Here is a 12,184-nt window from a genome sequence, read left to right on the forward strand (position 1 = left end):
AGTGGAGAGGGAATGTGAGAAAGGAGCGAAAAGCCATGGAAGCAAAGAAGTCGATTCTATTGCTCTGACTCAGAAATAGAGCATAATTAATTCATCCTTCAAGCATCATGGCCAGGCCTTGGTTCTCTAAACTCCATTCCCACCACATCCTTTTTTTCTGGTCAGAATTGCCAATAGCTTTTTAAGGTCTCTTCCATTAAACTCAGCTTCTCTGAGCTGACTCTCCCGCTTTCCTGCAGTTCATCCCTTCCTATTTTTTTTTTCTTTTTCTTTTTTAAGGTGAACCATTTTTAAAGTCTTTATTGAGTTTGTTATAATATTTGCTTTTGTTTTATGTTTCAGGTTTTAGACCATGAGGTGTGTAGAATCTTATCTCCCTGATCGGGGATCAGATTCGCTCCCCCTGCATTGGAAGGTGAAGACTTAACCATACAAGACTCCCAGGGAAGGTCCCATCCCTGCATTTATATATATCTTAATACACAATATTACTTGCTCCCTTGCATATCTGAAGGATGATATTCTTTGGTGTTTGCTGGTTTTGTTTTTCGATTAGATCAGAAGAGGTTTAATTGCTCCTCTCTGCTGGCCCTGCATCACACCTAAGCTCACAGGTATTTGCTCCTTTATGAAGAGTGCAGCCACTGAAATAGCCGCAGGAGCCCATGCCTTACCTCCTGCCTGCTTCTCAGGTCAAGCTACATGGGTTTGTTTGTAGAGTCAGATTCCTGTGGTTTCTCTTAAGTTGGGTTCCAGTGAATACACCTGGAGCTGAGCGTGCAAGTGGTGACTATTTAAGTGGAAACACGAAATTACAGTAACACATGACCTGCAGATACCCTGCACAGTAGATCCCTAAAACACTCCATGCAAATATCAGAGCTGAAGAAAGATGCGGGTCTCCTTCGTGTGGGCCTCATATTCCATCTGGTTTTCTCTTAACAGTGCTTATTTCTAGCTAATTGACAGAGGGACACCAGATTAACTTTAGAATTTTCTCTTGTAATTTGCTATAGGTCTTACTATCTGTGTAATAAGTGTCTGCAAATTCATGTCACTTTAAAAAAGTATGTGAGTTTTTTGCCTCCTGTGAATTGCAAAATGTGGAAACTATGATCTGTATGAATGCTAGTTCTACATAAGAAGCTTATTTATCTCTATTTGTTTTTCTCAAGTTTGTTTTCCAGTCATTCATTTTATTTAGTTTTGGTTCTATAGTGAAATGGTGAGACTTGAACAGTGAATGTTTGTCTTTTGAGAATCAGCATTACTTAAAAACAAGTGGTTCTTTTGATTCTTCCTCTGAGCATCTTTAATTAAGATCTATGGTCAATCATTCATTAAAAACATATTGTTTCTTTAGTTATATATAAAATCTACAAATATACTTAATTAAAGTACATGAACTTCAAAGGGAAAACAAAGATAATCTTCGAGTAGTAAAAGCCTGGGATATCTAAAATAATGAAATATATGTTGCAGTGTATATCTTATGGAGCTTTGTTATTCATGGAAGTTAGGGATAGACAACACCTCACTTGTTACTCTCCCCAAATCATCAAATGCCTGCAATTTGAGAATCCCTACTACTGTTCCACACCTAAGGGATTTCTAGTGCTGTCACAGACCCGTGGAATACTAGACTAGAGCTACTTTATTGCTACTTACCAAACTTTGTGAAATAGTCCCAATTAAATTAGATCAAGTAATTACATTTATTTTAACCTCAAGGTCAATCAGAATAGGTCTTTTATTATTTAATTAATTACATTCAATCACTGAACTTGGAAAAAAAAAAAACCCTTACAGCACTTCACTCTAATGAGACTTACAGAAGCATCCTTCTGAAATATTTTATTCTCCTGTTCATAGTCTTCAAGCTGTGCTGCGCTGCATTAGATAATAGGGCAGTTGGGTTGGGGTTATTGAAGGCCACGGCCATAAATCCAAGAACATGCTGGTCCCTTCAGAGCAGCTGGTATGTTTTGCGGTCACCATGCGCTGTCTTTTATCATTTATTAATATCAGTAGCGATAATCTTTTGAATTGAAGAATTTGATCACCTCTTTGATTTCTCTCAGAAATTTCTCTCGAAATTGGTATCAAGTTTTTATTGCAGCTAACAACAGCACGAAACAAAGGGTAACAGGAGGAGATAAATTGCTACTGATTATTGAAAGTATTACAATCTGATTTGTATTTAGCAATAGAACTTGTATATTCATCATAATGGCTTTATTCTTTTGGAGGAAAAGAAGCGTGTTGGTGGAAGAGTGTGTTTTTGTACCACCTATGGATCCAGGACTTTAAGAGATCATTTGATGGCCAGTCAACATTTCAGGCTATGTTATCATCACTGTGTGAACTTAGCAAGCGCATTCTTGCTTGTTGAAGAGTTGGGATAGCCAAGACTTCACGATTATCTTTCAATTTCAGTGTAGCCTACCCTGAGCCTCAGCATCAGGAGCGTGATAACTAGTGATAGCACGTCACCTGGTATCTGCCTAGTCTCATTTTTTGAAATATGTTTGGATATTTGTTCAGTGTTTGTAGACCTTACAGTGGTGATGCTAGAGAAAAGGGGCGATTTAGTTTTCTTCATTTCAGGCACAAGCTGGTCTGATCACTGTCAGTGGCATTGATAAGCAATCAGACAACCAGATTGATTACTTTTCCCATTTTCTCTGGACTCTGTGTTTGTCTCCTGCAGCACCTTAAGTGCAGAGACTCTCCAAGTTGCTGCATGATACTAAATGTATAAGATATTTGTCAGGGTCCCATGACAAAACATTACCTTTCCCATGCAAATATTCTTGTTAGCACCATGCCATTGTAGATTCCAAAAAGAACAAAAGAGCTTTAATTAAAATATTTGATAGTATGGCTCTTTGAAGACATAGTCTTAACTTGTTATTCTGTAATAATTAGAGTGGAATTAAGTCTGTGTGCAGAAGGAGGAGATGCAAAGGATATTAATTTCTTTGTATTCTGATTAGCCCTCTGAAATATTTCAATAAAACCTTTACTCTAAATATCTCCTTTCATGATACTGTGTAAAAACATAAAGAATGCATAAGGGACATAAAGGAATCCACCAATGATTGGAGACAGGATTTTCTTTACATTGTCTAATAGACTCGTTTATTATTGTAAGCTGGTAAAAAGAGACTTATGATTCGTGTTGAAGAAAGAGTTATTTGTGCTTGATACATTGAAGACACTGTTCAAAAGCAGTTTGTCCTTATAAAAGGATGACCCCTGTAGTAATTCTTAGGCAAGGAGGGACAAATTCAACCAACAAAAAGCACATCTCGCCCCGAGTTCCCCATGATTTCTCTACATATAGCAAAAAAATACACACCAGGAATTTATTTGAACATGCACATCAGTGAGTAGCACAGTTCCGGGCTACTCAGGAAACAAAAGGGAGAATATCAGCATTACCTAAATAAAAAAGAGAGGTGAATTACACCATTTTAATTGTCTTTAAAACACGGATAGGAGGAGCAATTAAAATAGCGTCCTAAATAGTACTAGCTAATGTAGATTACATAAGTATACAATATGATCAACTCAGAGTGCTCTGACAAGCATAAACCACCAGTCCTAGAAAACAAGGCCCAGATCAACTGCTGAGAAAATGTTAGATCCAGATGTAGTAAAAGTTACTTTTATTTCAGTCCTGAATGCAAAACACAAGTCACATGTGAAGACAGCATTCTAAAAAAGGTGGCTCTGTTAAAGCAAGGAGGCCGTTTCCTTTTGCATTTTTATAACGTTTGAGTTCTCTTGCCGACATTTGCTTTCTCTACCCTTCCTCCCCTGAGCACTAATTTATCAAAAAAACAAAAAAAAAAGAAGAAAAGATTTCAAGGTGCAAGTTGTACATTCTTATCATTATACCGTTTCATCTCTTTCTGGAAGACAGTATTACAATCAGTATTACAAGGTTAATTATTTTTCTCTGAATATCTGTTTCACATACATGTATTTCAAAATCAAAATGTTGATTGGGAAAAGAAACCTACCAACGAGAGAGTGATGCATCATACCCTTCCTATTGTGCTGTGTCTTTCCCATCCCTTCTCCCTTTCCCTGTAAAGAGCTGTAAAAAATTTAAGGCAGATGAGGTATATTGCTGAAGGAAAAAGTTATTTTTGAAAAAAAAAACTCAAAAAAACTTTTATTCTGCCCTTCTACTCAAGAAAGACGACTCAACTATAAATCTAGTGCTAGAAAAAAGCAGGAAAGACACCGTTTGCATGTACCTACTATGTCTTCTATTTCTAGAATGGCTTTTTGTTAATTTAATACAAAAAATAAGCACCTTAAGCTATGAACAGGAAAAGAACTACATTATTAGTGAGTCTAGAATCCAAATGGAATTAAGAACACTCACTCAAACTCTTTCACTCATTCTCACAAAGGCCAATGCTACTGATTAGAATTGTAAAGTGCTGTACTTAGTATAAACACTGTATACACTGCAGACACTGAAAAATAACCCTCAAGCACATTGTGTTATAGTTCCAAAAATATATTTACAGTCTATTACAAAGATTACAAATGGAAGTGTCTAGGTGACTGTATTACGCTAATTAAAATTATTTTACAGATTATTTTTCCTTAGGGACAAAAAACATTTTAGTGAAATTAAAATGATTTTTTCTAGTCAATCAAAAAATAAATTAAAATATCAAATAACACTGTACAGTGATTTAAAAGGAAGAAAAAGGGGGGTGGGGAGGGGCTTGGGAAGCAATCAGTTTGAGTTTTTCTATAGCCATCTTTGGTCCTAAATGTGGGAAAACACATTATGTAGCACTGAAAATACCTGTTCTTTTGTGATGCTCTGCAAGTAAAATAGAAAAATATAGTGCATTTTCAATGTATTCAGAGCCCACTACCGAGAAATGTGTGTACAAAACAAGATAGTATAAATAAAATTTACAAGTTTTACAAAGGAACATTTACAGGTTTTGTTTCTGTTATTTGTTTGCTTGTGGGTGCCCACATTATCAAACAAGACCAATTATGACCGATCCCTGGGATCTTTCTCTATTAAAATAATTATTATAAACAGCCCAATTCTCTTTGGAAATACAACAGTTCAATTCTGGGGTAGTTCATGATTTTCATAACTTTTGAAAGCATTACTCACAATAGGTATACATTCCTGAAATAGCTATAAAGACACATTTAATTATTGCTTATGAAATTCTAACACAGTAATCAAATAACATGGTTTAATAAATAAAGCTTTAAAAAAAGCCAGATCCTTCACCTCTTCCTGACGTGGTTAAAAGAGTTCTTTCATTAAACAAACGTATCACATCAGTGTTCACAAATAAAAATACTCTTTTTTTTTTTTTAACTGCAATGGTGATATTCTGTGCAGCAAATTTGTTTTTGAAAGGTGAAAATTGTGAACTGCCCCTTTTATCATGCTTCAGAGTTCTAACATAAAACTTAATTCTTCCCTTTAATGTTTGGACTGCATTAAACAGAATAGGATATAAAATATATGCCAACTATTTCTCCTAAATTTCCTAAATGTTTGATATTGAAAAAATTGTGATGTGCTCAGATTAAATTTTAGATAACACTGGATAGTTCTTGCTTTCAGAGATTTGCCTTCACCAACATTCTTTAGATGAAGTGCCTTATCTTTTTTTATATAATCATAAACCTACAATTTGAGTGTTTATTAAATTCTGTCTAGTAAAATCACTCTATAAACAATCTGCTAAAAGTGCCTTATAGTATTTATGGATCATTATTGCTATTTTCATTGAAAAGATAGTGTTGTCAGATCTTTACAAAAAAATTTCTTTTTAAAAAATATCAGAGCGCTTGGCAACTTGCATTTTCTCAACTACCTGCCAATTAGCAAACAATATCAAAACAGCACTGATTAAACAAAATTAAATGACATAAAAGGGATACCAATGTTCTGACAGAGATATATCTTCAATCATGCTATTTCTTTTTAAATTTGAGATTCTTTCAAAGGTACCCAGTGTAGTAATGTGTCATAGATTAACACTAAAAAGGTCCAAGCTATAAACAATTTTCTAAAAGAAAGTCCTTATGAAGAATAAACACAAATGATTTTAAAAAGGAATAGTCTGAAATCACATATTTAAGGAAAATATTTCATTGATTTTAACAATAAGATCATGATTTTATTTGACAAATATATTCTTTCTTAAATTCTTTATGTACATTTTAAAAAGTCTATCAGATAAAAAGGAGGTTAGAGAGCTCAAGGTGTTTGGATGTTTCTCAGGTAGTACTTTGTTTATGGTCACTGCTGTTTTCCTGGCCACCGGTGGTGGATCCCAAATTCCCTTTTTATATATTCTGGTGGCACTTAGGAGTTCAAGTCTGTAGGTGCTTCTTAAACCTTCAGTTCACTGCAGGAAGGACCCAGGACGTCAAGTGTCTGCTAGCAGCATTCTATGCGTACACTGAAGGCCAGTACTGTGGTCTGCATCTCTTGTGGTCCAGCATCTCCCTCGCAAGGGAGAAAGGCTTATCACACTTGGATGCCAGTTCCATGTAGATGGAGCATTTGCGCTCTCATAGTCTGAATGCTGCTCATGATTTTCTTCTGATGGCCCACCAGTGTGATCCCTAAACTCATCACATCCCTGAAAAAGACAAACGCACTTTATTGTTAGTTATCATACAAACATTTTATTTCATACTCAACTGTCATTAACTTTTTAATTAATCTGTTTATCTTAGGGGAACAGGATCTTATCTTAGAGTTCTTGGATATTAGGATTCTATTCCTTCACTTGGTTGGATTGGCAACCTGTATCCACATTCTCCTTTGTAAAAATCTACCGCTCAGGTTCTCAATGTGTCAATGATAAGTTATTTTTAAACTGATTTGACCTTTTATATAAGAAATTATCTTCTATACAGTTTTGATTCTTTTTTTTTTTTTTTTTTACTACAAGTCTGTAGTACTCTTTGGAATAAAAGAGATCAAAAATTAAAAAAAAAAAAAAAGGTGTCATTCTAATTAAAAGATATTCCCTAAGGTTCTGACTGTGGATATCTCAAATACAAGGTAATCCAACATCAGTAAAATCAAATTGATGACAGAAAAGTAGAATTTTACAGTTCTTGAACAGAAAGAAACTGAGGGACCATAAAGTTCAACCTTCACTTTCAATATAAGGAAACTGAGGTCCCACAACAAATTCAAGGTAGAGCTGGGACAAGAATATTTCCCTAAATTCCCTGTCCTTATTTCAAATCTTTATAGAATAATATAAAGCAAAAGTTTCTTTTCTAGTATCCGATATTCCACTTCCCAGGGCCTCTTGGGATGGTATCTTTGTGTGTGTGTGTGTGTGTGTGAACATTTTTTTCTTGTTGTACATAAGCATATATGTATGCACATGTAATATTGTACACAAATAGGGCCATACTGTGTAAATTGTCCTGTAACTTGTGATTTTCACATTACAACATATTTTGGCAGCTTTCAAAAGAAAAGAGAGAAGAGAGTATCAAAGTCCTAAAGTTATTATTAACTTAAGGTAAAGTTATATATATGTGTGTGCTCAGTCGTGTCTGACTCTTTGCGACCCCCGTGGACTGTAGCCCGCCAGGCCCCTCTGTCCATAGGATTTTCCAGGTAAGAATACTGGAGTGGGTTGTCATTCTTCCTGACCCAGGGAACCCACATCTCCTCCATTTCCTGCATTTCAGGCAGATTCTTTACTGCTGAGCCATAAGGTAAGGTCAGGAAATATTATTTGAAATGTAGTATTCTTAAGCCTATGTGAAGTTTAAAATGTTTAATTGTTAAAATAGGATACAGTATGAATGGAAACATTTTTTGGCTCTAGCAGATCAAGAATCATCAATGATCAAGCAAAATATTATCTGAGTTTAATTAGCATGTTGTAATTCTGAGCATATTATTGCTTGTATTCTTACTTTAGTTCAATCACTTGACTACATTTTGGGAAAAAATATTCCTTAAAGTGTACAATACCTGTGTTTGATAGTTTAAATTTGCTATAAGCCAGCTGTATCTGTGTATGGACAATGCTGCAGACCTTTCCTGCTAGGCCAAATGACTGAGCTTAGGTACCTACAAGTAGTTAAAACACAGGAACAGTGGAGTACTGCGGTATTTCCTCGCCAAGGCCTAATAAGACTTTGAGAAGCACAGTTTCTCAGGAAAGTAGACTGCTTTGGAGAGACAGTTGTAAATACATCAGCTCTACCCATGTGGTGCTTAGCAGAAAACCAAGAGAGCAGGCACATGCCAAAATTCATGTACGTGCCATTTCCTTACACGCCAGGAAAGACTACATGATTGCCCGCTTTCTTCTTATATGAAAAATGTGAAACATGCCTCCCAACAGTACATCTATAGCATCCCGCTAAGAGAACCTTCATAACTGTTTCCTATTGTCAAACACACTGGCTCAGAGGGACTGCACTGCCCACACGGTTTACGCTGCAGCCCAGGTAGCTGAGGTCCAGAGACACTAAATGTGTTTCTACATCATCAGTGATGGGGCTGGAAAGAAAAATTTAGTGTTTTCACTTCCACTTCATAGCAATTTCCAATTGTTTTTAATCTTCAGGTTAAACAAATGAGTCAATCAATCACATAACGTTCAAAGCTTAAGTTAAATTCTTATTATGGTTAATTGAATTAAGCTTCCTTGAACTTCTCAGAAAGTGATCATACTGAATTTCATAATGTACTTAGATAATGAAACTTTGAGATTTTTTAGTGTTTGATACAAACATGGTGAAAAAAAATTCTCTTTTGCAATGGAGAACATTTCCCCCAGTGACTAGGAATCTAAATAATAAAAGAGAAAGTCTCACTGGTTGATGTGCAGAATACTGACTATGGAGACAAATTAGACACCACTTACTACTGAGCCAGTTTAGGGCAAATATCTAAATTCTCTGAGCTTTAGCCTTGTTGTGTGTAAAACTACTGACTTCACAAAATTATTGCCATGAAGGTTGAAAAAGATAATGTGTTCAGAAGTCTGATTAGCAAAATGCATCAGACATGGTAGGCACTTAGATAATTTTCTTCCTGCTTTTGGGGTTCCTATGTCCTTAATAGATGGAAGAGGACCTAAAGTATAATGCTTGAATTGACCTGATACATTCTCAAGTATAATTTTAGAAGTTGAAGCTTACTCAATAGTCATCCTGGCCACTGATTCAAGGGAGTTGTAGCCGGCTGCTGTGAAGTTATCTTTATATCTTTCCATCTTAATAGCTTGTAGCCATTCTCCAACTGAGCAGAAGGTAGTGAAGTCAGGAGTGTTTTGATCCAAAAGAGGGCTTATTGGCCTGGGTGAGAATAAAACAGGAAAGCAAATTTTTTCATGAACTACTAAAGAAAGCATGCCTTGGCCCCCAGAAAACTAAGGATATATGAAATAAAATTACATATTTTAATTGATGTTATAGTAACAAATAAACAGATATGCTAATAAAAATCTAATGTGTAAAGGTTGGCCAATAACTACAAACTCCAAATGGATAAGCAACAAAGTCCTACTGTATAGCACAGGGAACTATATTCAATATCCTGTGATAATCATAATGGAAAGGAATATGAAAAAGAATGTATATACATGTATAACTGAGTCACTGTGTTATAAGGCAGAAATGAACACAACACTGTAAATGAACTATACTTCAATGAAATAAATTTTAAAACTACTAACTCCAAAATTTCTATTTTATTTAGATATGATGACTAGCAGATAGTATCTTCCCTGTATTTTTCAAAGTACAGCCAACGACATTTGTAACCAGTAAATATTTGTTAATCTGCTTCTCTGAAACTAACTGGGAGTAAAGAAAGCACAGACTTTCTCAGAGGGTGCTTTTGAGGACATAATGCATCCACTGTACTAATGGGACTCTTGGAAGCACCTGTGAGTTCATGCTCCTTCATAAGGGCCTGACTACACTACAGATACAGTGCAACAGGTTTACCGGACAACTGGAGCTGAATAACTACTAATCCACATTACCATGGAGCAAGCCAAGTGTAAAACATAAATGGGGTGGCTAGGCTCTTTTTAATGAGCATACCTCTTAAATCATATATTGAATTACCTTTATAAACTTTAACTGCATGGAATTATTTTACTATTAAACTGAAACCAAACAATCCAACAGATAATATGGATATAATAATAATAATAATAAAACTAAGGCAACAGCAATAAAAATACATGTAATAGCAATGGTTTGAAAATGCAAAATGCCACTAAATCACACACATCCAGTTGAGAAATTTTTCTAAAATGATGACCAGTGACATTGATTCTAAATTTTTCAAAAAGCAATAATAATTAATAGGTCTCTTTCAAATTGATTTAACTAGGTCAACCATCTGAAAAGAAAAAAATAACTTCTATTAAAATAACAAATTTAATATGAACTTGAATAATTTAACACATATGTCAATATGCTGTTGGGGTGGAGCTGTGGAGATAAATGGTTCATGTGAATTTTTGAATTTCTCCCAGATTTCATTTCCTTGGCTATTTCTTACCTACTACATGTTCCCAGGGGTGTCTTCAGGCTATTTGGGTTTCGAATCATTTTGTCTAGAATTCCGACTATCTGTTCAAACTTTGGCCTTTCAGCACGTTCCTTCTGCCAACAATCCAGCATCAGCTGGTGAAGACCGGCTGGGCAGTCCATGGGTGCTGGCAGACGATAACCTTCTTCTATCGCCTTTATAACCTAATAGCCAAAAGGATATTAAAATATTACTGACTGAGGTTCCACTAGAATAAAATGAACTGCCCAGGAGGCAAAGTGATTTATCCAGATAAGAATAAAGCACACTGCTATGCGAAAGACTTACTTTTTTTTCCCAAAACATCCATGAATATTAAGCATGTTATTAAGGGGTGCATGAAGCTCAGGGTATGATGACATTTCCTAGTTAATTCAGCAATAGGGAGCAGCAATTTAGTTCACCCAGGGTGCAACAGATGGAAAATTTTTTAATGTCATCCCAGAGGTTTTCAAAAGGGAAGATGTTATGGAATGATTTTATTGTATATCACTGTGCATGTACATATTTTTTCCGTACATTTATGAATTCCTCATTGTAAAAAGAAGTTCTGAGTTACCCAGAAGTAGTCCTACCCTGAAAGTTTCACTTTTTGCAGAGTTAAAATGATATTATTTCAATAAGACATCCAAATATGTGAATGTACTATGACGGAGGATGCTCCAAGCACACTATTGTTTTAAATAATATGAAGCTCATACACTGATGGAGTGTATAGTGTTACAAGACACAGTTTTGTTCTAGAACTGATTTGTATTGTTCACAAAGCTATTGTACCACTTCTCAACTCTGAGTCCAGTGACCTCAAACAGGCAGATTGAAACCATCCTTGGGGTATGGAGTAGAGAAAGGGTTATACCAGGAAATAGGGAAAGGTTACAAATCAGAGTTTGCCCACTCAGAGAGCCTGGCTGTTCAACTTCATCAGTACATTACTGTCTATTTATGCCTAATAACAGCTTAAGCAGCTTTGAATGGTAGTGCAAAATAAGCCTTCATAAGCATTGTGCATGGCAATCAGTCCAAAAAGTACTTATTTAGACTTGGGTTTTTTGTTTACATGGAAAGCAAAAGTAGATTTTAAAATCAGAAATTGTTACAAATCTGAGCAGCACAGGGAAAATAATAGGAAGGCAAAAAGAAAAATAAAAACAAAATGAGGACTTGTAAAAAATCAAAATATTATTCAAGGGGGATTAACCAATCTTTCCATGATAATATAACAGTAGAAATGTAGGGGGAAAAAAGACTGAAAAAAAAAAAAAGAGGTAACCCTGAGTTTTTGAAGAAAATAGGACTAAAGTAGGCAGACAAAAGCTGGCTTTAAGAAATTTTGATGAACTTATTGTTTGCAGGGAAATATATCCTTCAGATGCTTGCTGACATTCAAAATTAGCACATTTAAACATAAGAGGTTTTAAGATGGAATAAGCAAAGTAGCTAGCATCAACAATTTTTCGAGAAAATTCTTAGTATAAGAACCACAGTGTTCACTTTTCTTTAAGGGAAATTTATACATGTAAACTGATAAAGTTTAAAAGTTAAAGAGATAAACTTACAGTAATTTTTGAAAGTTTTCATAAA

The 12,184-nt window shown here is 35.2% G+C and overlaps 1 protein-coding gene across 4 annotated transcripts in view; it reads right to left on the bottom strand.

The window, feature by feature from the left end:
• Window positions 1–3,118: 3,118 nt before the first annotated feature.
• The window catches only part of EPHA7 (EPH receptor A7), a 201,957-nt gene continuing 192,891 nt past the window's right edge, over window positions 3,119–12,184 (bottom strand). For all 4 annotated transcript variants that reach the window (XM_043439571.1, XM_043439572.1, XM_043439570.1 and 1 more), the window contains exons 15-17: window positions 10,571–10,764; window positions 9,196–9,351; window positions 3,119–6,653 (exon numbers count right to left, since the gene is read on the bottom strand). In XM_043439571.1, the coding sequence (XP_043295506.1) occupies window positions 6,539–6,653; window positions 9,196–9,351; window positions 10,571–10,764 (465 nt within the window). In that variant the 3' untranslated portion in view covers window positions 3,119–6,538. The remainder of the gene's footprint in view (window positions 6,654–9,195; window positions 9,352–10,570; window positions 10,765–12,184) is intronic.

The sequence above is a fragment of the Cervus canadensis genome, chromosome 20 (genome assembly GCF_019320065.1).
Source record: "Cervus canadensis isolate Bull #8, Minnesota chromosome 20, ASM1932006v1, whole genome shotgun sequence".
NCBI lineage: Eukaryota > Metazoa > Chordata > Mammalia > Artiodactyla > Cervidae > Cervus > Cervus canadensis.